At 36.7% G+C, this 16,181-nt stretch overlaps 1 protein-coding gene and 1 non-coding gene across 2 annotated transcripts; one reads left to right on the top strand and one right to left on the bottom strand.

The window, feature by feature from the left end:
• The first annotated feature begins 4,528 nt into the window (after positions 1–4,528).
• On the top strand, positions 4,529–4,600 carry trnaw-cca (transfer RNA tryptophan (anticodon CCA)). The gene has a single exon. It is a non-coding gene; the product is annotated as a tRNA-Trp (tRNA).
• Positions 4,601–6,840: 2,240 nt separating this feature from the next.
• On the bottom strand, positions 6,841–15,981 carry fhdc3 (FH2 domain containing 3). Its single transcript, XM_014983900.2, has 12 exons — positions 15,459–15,981; positions 14,373–14,860; positions 14,017–14,078; positions 11,577–11,679; positions 10,973–11,058; positions 10,664–10,764; positions 10,519–10,589; positions 10,300–10,407; positions 8,751–8,821; positions 8,543–8,660; positions 8,294–8,458; positions 6,841–8,130 (listed from the first exon to the last, which is right to left on the bottom strand). The coding sequence occupies exons 2-12, from the start codon at positions 14,799–14,801 to the stop codon at positions 7,132–7,134; spliced, it is 2,313 nt and encodes a 770-aa protein (XP_014839386.2). The 5' UTR covers positions 14,802–14,860; positions 15,459–15,981; the 3' UTR covers positions 6,841–7,131.
• Positions 15,982–16,181: the final 200 nt, after the last annotated feature.

Here is a 16,181-nt window from a genome sequence, read left to right as displayed (position 1 = left end):
TTCTCAGCTGCCACCACCTTGTTTCACAATGGAGACTTTGTCATACTTGTGTGCTTTTAAATGCAGACAAAGGTAACACAGTCCCATTAGGATCTCACTGGAACAGATCACCTTTCCCCCCCATGTTTGCAGTGTCGCCTACATGGCAAAGTGCTAATGAGATTTATTTATCAATGGCTTTATGATCACATCTCTTCCATAACACACCGGAGCTAAACATAAATATCAATAGTCACTTGGTAACTTCTTTAGCTAATATTCTCCTTATCCACCCAGTCAGTTTAGATGTACTGAATAGAGCTTTGTGACAAGTTCAATGTTTGGGATATTTGTCTGTAATTGCTTTACACTTTTTCACATCCCTGACCTGTCTCCTGTGTTTGTCTTTTTAATGTTCTCTAACAAAACTCTGAGGCATCCTGTTTAAACAACAGCTGGATTTATATTGAGATAAATGACACACAATTTGACTCTATTTATGAAGCTTGTGAAGATTGGTTGCTGTGGATTTTACATAGGGGTATTCAAATAAACGGGACTTAATACATACTGATGCCATACTGTCCAAATTTAAATGTACAAAAACTTTGTTGTTTTTTTTTCCATTTAATTCACAATTATGTTCCACTTTGTGTATAATCCCATCCTAGCCATAAGACATTAGTTTGCGGTTGGAACATAAAGTATGAAAAAGTTAAACTGGTGTAAATACTTTTGCCAAGTACTTTATGTGTGTTTGAAATCTGAAAGTATATAAATCAGCTACAGCAAAGTAGATTGTCACTTGACTTTAGTAGAAACACAGGCATAAAATATTTAAATTTCAAACTCTGAATCAAAGTCATTTTTAAGGCGTCATTTCAGAAATCAGAAAGTTTTCTGAAGTCAACAATGCCCACATAACCACAACTCATTTCTGCACTTATCTTTAAACACAGCTAGCTTAGTGTGATATAGATGAGGTAACATATTCATATTTCACTGCACAATGGAGAGCTGTCAAGGGGCACTAAATGGGCCTCAGTGTTACTCTGCATACAGACAACATAGGGTGTGTGGATTAGCCAGTGATTTGTAAAAGGGAAAAAAGAGTGATGTGACAAAAGGGAGCCATGAAAGGAGTAGACTTTTCTCTCATCAAATAATGACATGGTATAAGGTATGATATTAGAAGAGAACACTTAGTGGGGGGTGACATGAATGGATGAGAAAGATTCACTTACAGTGTGTCCTTTACAGATGAAGATGAAGTTTCAGTTTGTTCTCCTCCAGCGGGAGTGATATCCGTTTGCTAAACCTGGCATTGCCAAAGCCAAAGAAATACACCCCACACAGAGATAGGTAGGAAGAGGGTGTGTGTGTGTGTGCATGTGTGTGTGTGTGTGTGAGAGAGAGAGCAGATTGACGAGAAGGCGGTTTGGGATCCTGCTTTATTGCATGTGTGTGTGTGCACTGTCAGGAGCGGAAAGAGACTGAGAAGGAGAGAGAGAGGAAGAAAAAAAGATGCAGAGAGCTCGAACGAGCTGAGTGGCTGGTGTGAAAAAGGGAGGGAGCTCGACGGTCCAATAGTGAGCAAGATGATCTGAGCAAACAGGAGATAGCAACAAAGAGACAGATTTTTTTTTTTTTCTAAATCCTGATCACACGCCACATTTTGTCTGTTTTCTCTATATTTTAGATTGGGATGGTAGAGAAAATGAGAAACACCCAAAACATCAAATAGAAAGTGGGGGTTGATCCATTTGCTACCCTCAGCCGAAGGCTTCGGCCCAAGATATATTTCTCTTACGCACAGATTGGAGGTGCAGGAAGACTGATGGGAGGAACAGAGGAGATAAATCATCAAACCCTGCTTGGGACTCGAATAACAGATTGCTAGAAGGATTGACAAATAGAGCGCAGCTTTGAAGGCTGAACTGAAGTGCCGACAGAAAATAACAGAAAACCAACATATAAGGGGGAGTTGCTCCCTTTTTATGTTTGCTTAGTTTTAAAACCTTGTATAAAAAATTGTCAGCAAAGCAGCATTAATGACAGGAAGTCTCTGTGCGTGGACAGCTTAGACATGTGCAGCATCCTGCCTCCTCAGAGTGTGTGTGAGACACTCGTGTGCATAAGCATGGGGGCGGGGGAGCGGACCATCTTTCTCGGGATTTTGCTGCGGGAGCACAATGTTGCCATGGAGACTGCATCCATTGCAGCAGAAAAACGCAGATGGACGGCCTCCCTTTCTTCCCTGATGTGGTCCAGGTTTCCTCTCATCCCTGACCTGCAATTCAGAAAAACTTGTCCTTTTGACTTTGTGGATAGGCGGAGGAAAAAAATGCTCCGGGTGAGGACCAGCCTATGACTCAGACCGCTGACAAACCGCTTATGGCAGAGGTGAAAAGGCCTTTTTGTTGAATTATTACAGAATGTTTAATCACAGAGCATCATCTTCCACAAGTGGAGATTTAAATATTGCTCTAAATATGTCAGGATATATAAATTAAAGGTAAATCAATTGCCATACTTCCTGAATGTAATCACAGTCATGTTGACACTAGGGCACATGATCGATATCTCATTTCTCATTCAAAACATTAATTTCAGTTGACTTTAAAAGTGAATAAAGACAACAGGTAAGAACAAATATGGAGGGAAATCACGTACAAACACAACATGACTCATTCTTTTCTGAAATATGACCTGTTCTGATAATCCTCAAGCTCAACTTGTTTAAATATTTCATTTGCTAAGTGATTTAAATTGTTTCCTACATGCATGTTAAGCTTAAATTCTGATACAGCAGCCCGACGATCATAAAGATGATAGCCTTTGAACTTTCTCACATTTTATCAGGTAAGAGCCACAAACATCAAGGTATTTTACTGAAATTTTATGTGATAAATCAGCACAATGAAACACATATTTGTAAAGTGGAATAAAAATGGTTTACACTCCAAAAAAACACATTCTGAGAACAATAGCTAGGTAATTATCAAAACCAAAACAAGCAAAATTTTAAAGACCACATTTTGTTACTGTTTATATTTTGATGTCTCTTTACTGATTCTTCCTCCTCTTATGACAGCTAAACCCATGTATCCAGTAGATGGGTTAAAATGTGTGCAAATGTATTTGCTGAAAATAATGTAGTTTTCTTTATTATAAATTATGTAAATTGTTTTATTTATTCTATTATTGTTGTCATTTTCATTAGCACATTGTCTGTACATCTAATTAACAAAACAATATTTTAATCAGTAGAATTTCTTGCAGGGTTACCAATGTACATTTACTATGCCACATCTAAATATTTCCATTTCTGACACGGATTCACTGTCGAATTATAACGTAAAACAAAATCCACAAATCTGCCCTTTATGAAAGTTTGACAAGTCCTTCTTACAGTTCACCACAGGCCAAGTAGAGAATACCATAAAAATGTGTATGAAAGTGCTTTGGTTAAAATGAATCCAAAATATAACTTTTTGGCCAACCAGCGAAACATTTTCTGTGGTAGAAAACAAACACTATGAGTCACACTGACCACACCACCACCATGGTGAAATATAAATGTGACAGCCTCACTCTGTGGAGATACTTTTCTTTCTTTGGTGAACCAGTTTAGAGTTTATGGAAATATAGTTTGAGCAAAATAGAGAGCAAAGCTGTCAGAGGCAGAGAAAACTTGAAAGTTCACTGGGTGCAACTTTTAAATCTTCTCTGAAGCATCATGTGAAAATGTTGCAGTCCAGAAGTGAACACTTCAATGTCTGCTGCATCTTAAGTTGATTTTGTTTCATGCCATGGAAAATTACATGTCATCCATATAGATGGAGTTAGAGCTGCAACACTGAAGATCTTAACCCATCTTATTTCAAAGTGATTTGGTTACAATTTTACATATGTTGTGACAAAATATTCTACTTAGGATAGAGAAATAGGTGTACTTGCTACAACCAACCAACCGACAGACAGTGTAATCTGTTAACACCTTAATTTGCTTTTACCTGTCCATTTTGCTGATCACTGGGTTGGTGATGAAGGAGAGCAGATTATCCATGCAATCTTCTTTCCCTGAGAGGAATAACAATACAAACTGTGTCAATAAAGTACATCAGATGTAGTTAAAAAATGTTGTTTCAAATTGCACAAGTTACTGCCTTTCAAAATTGTAAAGTTAGGTTCTGAAAAAAATCAAGAGATTGATGCAGATTAACGTAAATAAAAAAGCGCCATCTAGTGGTTGAATGCAGAAAGATTCCATAAAAAGCCATTTGTGTTTTGAGGAGGAATATGTGTTTAAAATGTCATTTTACGAATTAAAACATCGTGATCGGACTTTATCTTTGATTACTTACAAGCAGCGAGATGCGCACTGGTGCATGAAACACAAGAGCGAAAATTGGACTCGAATTAAAGATAACAGTGAGCAAAATATGAAGAGATTAAACAGAAATTGCATCATAACATAGGATACAAAAGCATATACAGATATGCTGTGTTTCGTATTTATAGTTACTGGTGGACCACCAGGGCGCAAGACCTCGTGGCGCAACGGTAGCGCGTCTGACTCCAGATCAGAAGGTTGCGTGTTCAAATCACGTCGGGGTCAAATTTATATTCTTTCAGTATCCACGATCACAATTTTTTTCTTAGTGTTTTGGAATACTGACAAACTTTTCATCGACTAAATTAAGAAAACGAAACATATGACTCTTTGCACTTAAAGACACGTATTACGACATTTACAATAAATGACTTTAAAATTTGTGAAGAAAAAAAGTGTCAAACAGATGAACTGGTTTAGAAATAAACGACCTAGTTTTTAAATACCTTTGTTTTTCATTATTGTTGTAACAGTTCCTATATTTATTGCAAGCAAAATTAAATGGATGACAATACAATGCAATTGGAAAAAAATAAATACTGACATTGTTTAATGTAGGCCTATAATAATAGTGTTACGTCTTTTTAGGTCTAAAATATAATTGTAATTTACAAATGTCTAACTTTTGCTGATTTCTATAAAACAAGAGGAAAAAAAACATTCCTTGATATCTTTCTCGAGGCGTAAGGTCTATAAAAAAAAAAGTTAGGGCATATTAAGTAGATTTCTTACGCAGTTTTGTCTATAAATCTAACCGCACCCTCGTAAATAGTTACATGCCAAAAGTGTTAATGGTGGATTAGGTTACGCTGCGGATACCACAGACATGACGTAGTGGTTTGGGGACGTTACCAAGACCGGGACATTCAGCTGTAGGAGAACTTAAAAAATAAACAGTATTACTAAGTACATGTTAGTGGCTATTTATGAAAACCAAGCTGTCTTGTAATCTTCAACCACATTACCTTATAATCTTGAAGCCAATCCTTGGTAAAAACGAGCAGGAAAGTTATATTTTCAGGCTGTACCACTCCTTTGTCTCCTTCTCTCTTCAGTCGTAGTTTTCTTGTCCGTCTCCGTTTTGCCCCCCTTTCGTCTCACACGCTCAGCTTAAAAGCTTCAGTCCAGCATGACTGCCTTTCTAACTCAGTCCAAGTTTCTCTCTCCCCTCCGTTCATGCCAGTCTCATCTTTCACCAAGAACACTAGACTCTGAATGCACAATTCATTAGCAGAGCCCTGCAAAGAGTGAAACTTGGCTGAGACATAAGGTTACCCCCTGTCCTAAGGAGCAGACTCACATGAGAAGGTCCTTAGCTGCACTTGTTTTCCACCACAATGGCCTGATTGTATTTGAGGGTCTCATTTTACATACAACAGGCCAGTTTCTCCTGCTATCTCTGCTTTTGTAAACGGGTATGCTTTGAGCTTTGGTTTTCTAAAGAGCTTGTTTTTAAGAGAACCCTGAATCCATGCCATATTTTTATTGCTGCAAAACCTCCCTCTTTTTAATCAAATAATTAGTCAAAAATGCCAAGCAACTGTAAATGTCCTTCCTGGGAACTCAGCGGTGGGTGGAATAAATGTGCATTGTATGGGCAGAAAGCCCATCCTTGCACTACAAGTTAAAATTCATGATTGTATAAAATGGTTGCCTAGGTAACACAAATGAATGCCTTTCATGTTCCAGTTTTGGTAGTTTTACAAAATCTTGTTTCAGAGACACTAAAATTTAATGGGTCCTACAAAGCATGCAGCCTTACACACGTTATGAAGGCTGTTTGGATGGCTTTGGTTTAAATGAGATTTAAGTTTTGATTTTGTTTACTACAAGAGCATTTAAAACAGGCTGGTTAGACACTCACCTACCATCTGTTAATTGTTTTAATCAAACTAAACTTTATGTTCTGTTAAATTGCTAACATTCAGCTTTACTGCAACCAACATAAAGTGTGAGAAAAGGATGAATATGTAGAAAGCAATCTCTTCTTCCCATAACCTTTCATAGCGGAAGATCTGTGATGCTCTGCATTCAGAAAAATCTGACATTGGTAGCATGAACTCTGAAGTACCAGTACATTCTAAAAAAAAACCTTAATTAATTCAAAACGCCTCTGTGTGAGTTTACATATTTATGATCAAAAACAATAGTTCATACAAAAAAATAGGGAAAAAAAATCAACTTCCATGTCCATCTCAGTCCTCAGACCTAAATCCTATAGAAAAGGCTAAGGTCAAAAGATTACATGAGAGGACCCAAGTTAATCTAGTGAGACTGCGTGAGAGGAATAAATAAAAACATAGCACAGTGGGTTGGATTTCAAAAAAAGGTGATATGTATACTACCAAACTAACAAATTGCAAGGGTTTATCAAGGGTAATAACGCAAAGGGGGAGAGTGGCGAATTGCAATTCCAGAGATATATTAACCTGAAAAGTGCACATTAATTACTTATACATGGTGAATAGGGTAATATCCTTTTATTAATGTACAATAAAAAAACACTTGCATGGATTTCAGAATTTGTTTCGTCTCCCTTCTCCCCCAAAAGAAAAACAAAGCAAAAAAAAAAAAAAAAAAAAAAGGACACCCTCAGAGTGCAAAGCAAGTCCCCATTTGCCTTATGCCCTCTAAAGGGTAAAAGCAAGACATATAAAAAGACAAATATTCAATATAACTTTAGCCTTATAAAACACAGAAAAACTGACAAAACCTAGTTTCCATCTTTAAAACTTTAGACTAAGAAGTGACTTATTTCATGTTTTCTCTTCCAAATTGCAGAGTTTACTTCTGCTTCCAATAAGTTTAAACAAAGACTTTAATCCAGATGAACCCTCAGCATAATTTTCCACCTTTTTGTCACTTCTTTCCTTTATATCTCCCATTTTTGATTCAGAGGAGAAGGATCTTTGAGACATGCTCCTCTGGAACAAGTATCTCAGTCGGAAGCCCATTCTAGGAGAACGCAGGGTTTCATCCACGGAGGCCGACCTTAGCAGTGGTGCCTGTGACAACGCTCTCTGACGGATGCACTCAGGAAGGGAGGCAGATCCTCCAGATGGAGAAGTCAGACTTTCCTGACTACTATGAGTTTTCAAGTTGGTTTCATCATTCTCCCAGACTCCATCATCAGGATCATTTCCAGAAGACGTTGATGATCCTCTCCGGGCTTTGCCTCGCAGGGCGTTGCTTCTTGGAGAGCAATTTATGGGGCTCAGAATGGTCCATGGAGATCCCACACTACCATTACTGGTAAAGAAGTAGTCCCTAGTTCTAGGTGAAGGGGTACGTGGAGTACTAGCCTCATCCTGTTCTCCTTTCGAATACCGAGGACTCCCCGGTACCTTATCATTACGGCTGCCTTTGACATTTTGGTAGGAAAGCACCTTTCGGGATATCTCACGCATCTTTTCGGCTTCTTCCTCCTCCAATTTTGCCAATTCCATATCTTTAAGTAGCTTAGTTTGTTTCTTCTCTGGGCTGTGTGTAGTTTTGCAAGGAATTGGCATTTCTTTTTGTGAAGTTTGAGAACAGGATTCAGAACGTAAGCCTTTAGCCTGGGGTTGGTCATTCTTCCTACATCTGCTTAAACCAGACGGGGGTTTGGATAGAAGGTTGTGCAGCGCTGACTCTAAGCATGAGTCATCTGTAGGGTCAAGTGCTGAACATGATGCCACAGAGCGTCGTTTAGCAGCTACTTGCATGCTCTCCGAGCGCTTGTGTCTATGTTCAACAGCTTCTCGCTCTCTGTTCTCCTGCAGGTCATGTAAAGAAAATATTTCATAATGAACCAAACATCCAGAAAGCAAAACTGAAATAAAAATCCTTCAAAGTTATGAAAGGTTCAAGCCACTGAAGGATTACATTTTGATCTTGTAATAAAAATGCTGGATATTGATCAATCTTTGGTCTTCTTACCTGTACAGCTTTGTCAAACCTTTTACAGAATGAGTAAAAGATGGAACAACACTCTTCAAGTCTGAAGGTAGTTGGGTCTTCACAGAAGTACCCTGCGACAGCATCACTTAAAGCCTTCAGCTCATTTAGGGACAGGTCAACGGCTGCAAGCATAGAATCTGCCCTCTGTCAAAAAGTTATAAAATACATGTTGTATAGATCTTAGTTCTTTTTAAAGGTGAAAATTTGTAAACAAAGAATTTTTTTTACCTTCAGAAATTGATCTATTTGTTGTAAGAGGCCAGGGTGTATGCTGCTAAACAGTTTAACTTCTTCCATCTTCTGGATTTCCTCCTTCAAGTCCTTGATGATGTCATCTTTACAAATTCTTTGGTAAAATTCAGATACAAACTTGTTCACAATCAGATTAAGTGACAGACAGAAAAAAAGCAGGATAAAAACACATCTAAAGGGTAACCTTGATGCCATCCCAATGTGACCAAGTTGGCTGGGAAATGTCAGCAATTCTGCATCAATCTCCTCTGCTTGCTGTGGATGGCAAAGAAGAGAACTTCGTAAGCAAATGGACAGGACTGGAGTTTGTGCATCAATGTTTTCATCTCAAAATATGGCAGAAACCCTTTTTCATTCATGAATGAATGTTAAGGCATACAGAACGTGATCAAACAAAATAAAATGAACATTCACATGCGTTAGCCTAGGAGGACACTGTTAATGGTACAATGAAAAGAGATCAGGTAGTTAAAGCCATAGAGTAGATGTTGATGTCAAGATATATTCACTGGCTCACCATTTTAGCATTTCAAGAGAATTCATTTTCTAAGACAAAAGGCAGCAGTTCTTTGAGAAAGACACAGTGCCAACCGTACCCATTCAGCTGGTAACCACTCTGATTTTCCTAACAGGGGCATTTCAAAGAGAGCTGACGGACAAATTGAGACGGTGTTTGTTAACCCCAACCAGAGTCACAATGAATTATCAACATAATCCCGGTATATCAAATCCCCATACAGTGTGGTACCAAAGGACAACATTTAGGCACAATCTGCAGTGACATATTTTTCATAGCCATTACACTGTGACTATGTAAAACAGGAAGTCTTTTATTCAAAGTGTGTGATATGCGTGTGCGACATTTTGTTGAGGTGACCTGATTCAACACATGACGCATACTGAGAATGAAATAAGAAATGAGAATGACTGGGAACAAACTACAAGCTGGTATAAATTAGGACAAATGGTTACTTAGTAAGTAAATTAAATTATCCTAATATTAATCCCCTGATGTGCTATGGGGCATACCATGCAGAAATCTCCCCATATTCCAGCATATTTCTTGGACAGAGGTTTAATGCATTATTTTGTTTCATTTTTTTCAGGTGCAATGTTGAATGAGGTTACCAGCCCCCATGCCATCTGACAGTTCTTCTGTGATTACAGTACGTTTAAAAAAAAAAAAAAAAAAAAAAGAAGTAAAAATAAACCCATAACAATTGAAAAGCTTTGTTTTTACCCCGTACGTCTAGATTTATTTACAATATTACTGTACAAGTGCTATTAGGAGAGGAGTCTGCGTTGAACATAAAATATAAGTACTTGCTTCATCTGTGTTTTTATGGGCCTCCAACTCTTAGGGAGGTCTCCTGCTTGACATAACAGATTGTGCAGAAAGGAAAAACTTACGTATGCACATATTTAATCAGAGGCGTGTCAAGAAGTTTGATATTATGCTGTGAATGCTCAATTCTGCTTTAACCAGGATGGACAAAGGAACAGCGTTTCAATTTGTACATACTGAGTTTGATGCATCTAGTTTCACTTGTGTAAGCACCATTTTCTCACACAACTCTTTGTATGTGATCTTCTTGGAGAGCAAATTTGTCACAAGCTAAACCAGGTAACTTCATTAACTAAAATAGAGATTGCAGTTTCATTAATTTATTTGGAAGTGCAGCATAATTGATTATGCCTTCATAAATCATCTCTATCCCAATTCTACACTTTACCTTGGCAACATAGTGCATGAGGTTCATGCCAGGCTTGTTGGCTTTGGTGTCTGCCAAGTTGAGCAGGGAAGCCACCCTGAATCCTACGGCATTTGCACTGTAACCACCCTGAAGGAGAAAGTTTTTCATTTATTACTCGGTTAAGCGGTTTCACAGAAGCATAACATCCATTAGTTAATACAATGTAATGAAAAATGATTCTACAGGAAAAATACTAACAGCGTTCATGTAATTCCCAGCTTTCAATACTAGTCGAATCACCGAATGGAGGTCATCGCAGTCCAACAGTTCTATTGTAGGAGACGAAAAAGATAAAGTAGGAACATGTAGGATTGTCTGCAGCTGGAAGCAGGTGAAATATTACCATTAGCTGCTTTGGTCATGACTGCAATGGCATTCTTCACTTCCTCCATGAGGGGAAGGAACTCCTCCCTCAGAAGCATCACTTTTAGACGTTCCCCGTAGCTGAAAGCAAGACAGACGAGCAAATAAACATTTTTCATTGTTCAAAAAAAAAAAAGTAACTACACAAAGAACCATCAGAACCAAATTATAAAAACAGTACAGTGAAAGTCAGTTGATACCAAGACCAAAAGATTGATCAATTTTATTGTAATTTTGATAACTTGATGTTTGCAGCATCATTCAGTTAAATATTTAAAAACAGACTCACCCACGGACTTTAATGAGCTGTACCATGAACTGGTCTGCCTCGGGTAACGCAGAGAGTTGACCTCTGTATGACTGCAGCTGTTTTACCTACATGTTGACAAAATGATGACCTACCATTAAAAAAAGAGTTCAGATATTGCTTGAGGAACAAAGACTGGAATACTTTTGCATTTAGACATTTACATAGTTATCAGGTATGAAAAATGATTCTACAGGAAAAATACTAACGGTGTTCATGTAATCCCCGGCTTTCAACATTAGTAGAATTACTTAATGGAGGTCAATGAAAACCGATTTCATGTTTGTAAATACTTTATTTTATGTTAGTTTACATAAGTAACTAAAGGTTGCATAATGTCTTGTTTTCTTGTCATTGTGCTTAGCATGTTATCTCTGTAGCATAGGCACAAAATGAAACAACTTCAACACAAACAGGAGATTTCAAAAAATAAAAAATACTCTACTTTAAATTCATCAATATATAAGGTAATTTTGGATGTACTCAAAAAAAGTTACCCACAAACTATTCCAAAGAACCATAGCTCTGGCGTATTTTTGTTTTGACTCAATGTATGCATCGTCAACAGGAATAGAGTTCATGTTACCTCACTTTCTTCTGGTAGAAGCTTACAAAGCTCTTTTAGTTTGCCGTTTCCAAACCTCTGCCAGTTCCCCTGACGAATGTCCTCCACTATTTCACTCACAGGCCTACAGAGGGAGACATGCACACAACCGAAGTGAGAGCACAAACAAAACAAAGTATTTACTGTATTATCAGTACATATATGGCTCTTTTACAAAACTCTTACTCTGTAGTACCGGCAGAACACACCCACTAAACAATATGGTAAAGAGCAATCTCAACACTGATTAAGAACATGGCATTCAATAAACTCAAACAATGAGAAGTTAATAATTTCACAGTATGGTTCATATTTATGAGAGATGTTGATTTAAAGATTAGAATTATCTTAAATCCACTAATAGGAGATTGATTGCTTTAATTATGACTAATCTCTAGACTCTTTATAGCACATTAAAAAAAATGGATCAACACTTTTTGCACAAAGCCAGATTATTTCATCTATAAATGTAGAGCAAATAAAAATGCCCACAAAGTGCACAGCAGCTGACAACGTTTCAGTTAGACTAATAGATTGAAGCCGACATCATCACAGCACTTTGGTATACAAATTGAGAACTGAACATACAAGGTTATGTATTTATATACACTGTGAGTGTGTAAAATCAAAGTTCTAATTCATTATTTGAGTGTACAGTCAAGGCCAAATAAAATATTTTCTAAAAGTCTTTCGCAGAGTGATGGAGAAAACCCGTCCCATGCATTTACTACTTCTATTCTGGATTATTGCAATTTTTTTACAGTCAGGACAACACAGAAATATTGGTAAAGAGTCATCAGGTCTCTCAAAATGCTGCAACAAGAGTTTGGATGCAAGTTAAAAAGAGATATTTTCCAGTACGAAAGGTATGCACAAAAATCAAGAATATGAATTATGAATATTGAGTTGACCATAAAATAATTAGCACATAATTTAGCTCCATTTTTAAAAGAGCTAAATTAACCTCAGAAATTAAAAATATACATCTGGTGTGGGGAAAAGCAGTTTGGATCATAATATTGGCCAAGTACATAATTGTCATGAAAAGAATGAATGCACAGCACATTGAAATACTAAGTAGTGTTGCACATCTATAATATTACAAACATTGATAATGTGACGGCATTTGTAAACTGAAATATTTGGAAAATGTATTTTTCAGTTTTAGTTTATTTTCTTCATCTCAAATTTGGAGTTAGAACTTTTAGTTATTAGGCTGCCCTCTAGTGGAACTCCCACTTTCTTCCCATTAAGGCATACACTCGATCATCATGTAAAATTAGGCTCAACATCTTCATTTTTAGATGATGAAATTTAAAGCAGTGATGTTCATTGTGTTTTCTCTATACAGTTGTGCTGCTAAAAGAATAGGCTGCTCTTTATTATCACTGATGTCTTTAAATGCGTTTGTTTTATTATCTACAGAAAGTACTCCAGATCTTACAGCAAGTTTGCCTGCATCTCATTACCGACATTCAGCTCTATGTCAGTAGAGGCAGATGGCCACATTTATTTGGACTTGTGAACATAAATTAGACTTAATTTTAGTTTTTCTGGTTATTCAGTTTGAAGATGCAACATTTTCTTAGTTTTTTAAAAGAATTATTATAATAATAGAGGTTCGATTATATTAACTTCTTAATAAATTGTTGCCACTTCTTTCTTAGATTTTTTTAAATATTGTTTATTTCCTTTTAACTCTTCTTCCAGTTTCTTTTTAAAGTCTGTTTGGCTGTGAACACAACAGTTTGACCTCAGTCACATGAAATAAGTCTAGATTTTGCTATAATTGTTTGTTTTTTACTTGGGATTTGGGCACCTTTTTAATCTCTAAAGCATTTTAAACAGTTCCATTCACTAAAACTATGCAGTCGCATTAAAACCAGAAGAAATAACGGCTCAGTCATTTTATGTGCAACCCTTAATTGCTGCCATAACTCAAGTGACTAAACCAAAATGGCAAATGGACAAGTAACTGTATAAAATGCACTTTTCCACTGCATTTTATACAATTTAAACTACAAAAACCTCAGTAACTAGCTACTTACATTTATATTTCTGATCACATATTTTTAAACTTGTTACTATCATACTTGTTAAATAATGTATTAAACAGTTTAGATGTTTTTGCTAAATGGTCTAAAGTGACGCTTTAAAAAGGGATTTCCATGTATTTGCATGAGTTCAGCTGAGATAAAGGCTTATGGTTGGGTAATCATTAGCACAGTGGAAGTGACTCGTGCATCCAGATACCCATAACTAAAAGTCTGAACAACTCAAAGCACAGCTCAGCTCAAGTGTTTTAACTTCTCTTGATTATTAGGACTCTTGTTTACCTTATATGTTTCAGTACAGAGTTTTTCCACAGCATAATTTCCACCATATGCATCTGGCTATTACAATATTAGAGACACAATATTACCTTTTGAAATGTCTTAGGAAGATCCCGATATTCATGCTCCGCTTGGAATCCAATATTGTCACCTAAGAACAAAAACACAGGGTAAACTCAAACGAGGCTAAAAAGATTGTAGATATCTCTACAATCCAGAAAATATCAACATTTGAGGAAGCTGAAGAAAACAATTCCAGACTGTTTTACTTAAAACGGTTCCGTACTGATAGTTGTGTGGAACTTAAAAAAAAAAAAAAAAAAAAGAAATTACTTCCTCCTGGCGTCTTTACTACTTCTCCTATTTAGATTATTTGCAAGCTCATAAAAAAAAGTAGAGCCTGTATGGAAAATCTATTTCTTATTTGTACATATCTATTAGTTACCTGAGACTCCTGTCCACACAAGTTCATCCCATCACTTTTACTTAAACTGAAGACTTTTGAAGCCCGTAGCGATGCCCTTTTGTCATCATGACTAAATAACTCTTCCATGGTTTGTATATCCAATACCAGGTCCCTCTGAGTCCGTTTGGATGTCCACACGTTCAGCTTACCCAACACATGATGGTTAGGTAGCGTGTCCCAGTTCAGCTTTTTCATGGAACGTCTTTGGATGTCACAAGAGCCAAAGGTTGCAGGAGGTGGAGGTGCTGGAGGAGGAGGTGGGGGTGGGGGTGGTGGGGGTAGTGGTGGTGCTTCTGTACCATTAGCTACAGGAGATGGTTGGACATACAACTCTTCTTGAGCATCCGGCAGAGATGGAGGAGAGGGGTCTCTGGACAAAGTAGGTTTTAAACTCAGCATCCCCTCCATCTGTTTTTCCCCTCAGATCCAAAGGCGAATGGCAATTTGCGCCTATTCACCAATCAGAACTGAGAAAACACAAAAATAGTACAGCTTTATTTTTTTTAATAAAGCAGTATTTTTTGACAAATAGATGAATATTTACTTAGCTAGTGGAAATGTCTGAATATACTACAGTGTTACAATAAAATATTTTAATTCACTGAACTGATCCAATTTTATGTATTACAATAACCATGCAGGAGATTCAATTCCCATCCATAAAACACATTTAAAGGAAACACAGAAGAAAAATCTGTTAACAGAGCTCTGTCTTTGAAATATTTAATTGGTACCTCTTAGGCTTTCGTTGATATGTCAAAGTTTAAAAACAATCTATTCTTAACGGGACATTTTTCGAAATGTAGTTTACCTGGTTATTTTAAAAATGAATCATTCAATATAACAGACATAGCAAAGCATTTTTCTAAAATTTTCACCAGGGTCAAAAAAAAGACACCCACGAAATTATGTTATTCTAGTAGAAAAAAGAAAGTTGTGACAAGCGACTTGAAATGTTTAAATACGACAATTAATGCATTTATTCGAACAATTTTAACAGGACTCACTGTAATTTGGCCTAAAACATGATATTTGAATTTTTTAAAAATAATATCATGTACTTACAACGTTTTTTAGAAGCCTGACTAGCTGTATGAAATTTGGCGTCGTTTCCTCCCTGAATATCATGTCCCAGAAACAACAGTCACAGGTGCAGAGTGAGTCTCTAATCAAATTCAAGTCAGTTCCCAAATACAGGACCGCCCTCAAGATAAGAGGCGGATGGGTCCGCTCCTTTTTCTGTCGCCGGCACACGATGTGGTGCCTGGAGGGAAGGAGAAGTTAAAAACAACAGCAACAGTCAATGGTTAGTGCCTCTTAGCCAAACAGATAAGTGTGCAGCAAGTGGACTACATTGATTCTTGGCTCCAGTCATTAAATTGAAAGTGTATTAGGTATCTAAGATTTGTTTTATGGGAGCTTCTTACCTGGAGGGAACATACAAACTCCATTTAGAAAGGCTGGGATTCCAGGATCTTCTTGCTGCATGGACTTTAAATTGGTTGGCTTCTTGCCATAAACCTGACTTTTAAGGAAAGTAAAATCTAACATAAAGCCATAATTACAGGTACATCTAAAAAAAAAAAAAAAAAAATATATATATATATATATATATATATATATATATATATATATATATATATATATATATATATATATATATATATATATATAAGCCCAAAATTATGTTAGAATATTGTGAAACAGATTAATGATGTAGCATTAAGTCTTTTTAGGAATTCACTAAAAATTACATTATTTTTAATGTCATTCATTAGAAATGATGAT

The sequence above is a fragment of the Poecilia mexicana genome, unplaced genomic scaffold, assembly GCF_051168715.1.
Source record: "Poecilia mexicana isolate PSO_F unplaced genomic scaffold, ASM5116871v1 scaffold_14, whole genome shotgun sequence".
In the NCBI taxonomy this organism is placed as follows: Eukaryota; Metazoa; Chordata; class Actinopteri; order Cyprinodontiformes; family Poeciliidae; genus Poecilia; species Poecilia mexicana.
This window is presented reverse-complemented; position numbering and strand designations above follow the sequence as displayed.

Bases quoted from the DNA above. Each gene is read 5' to 3' on its own strand.
- fhdc3 (XM_014983900.2), bottom strand. From the start codon at position 14,801: ATGGAGGGGATGCTGAGTTTAAAACCTACTTTGTCCAGAGACCCCTCT. The intron at 14,079-14,372 runs GTAACTAATAGA...TTTTGTTCTTAG, and splicing joins TGTGTGGACAGGAGTCTCAG to GTGACAATATTGGATTCCAA. The intron at 11,680-14,016 runs GTAATATTGTGT...CTCCCTCTGTAG, and splicing joins TTCCTAAGACATTTCAAAAG to GCCTGTGAGTGAAATAGTGG.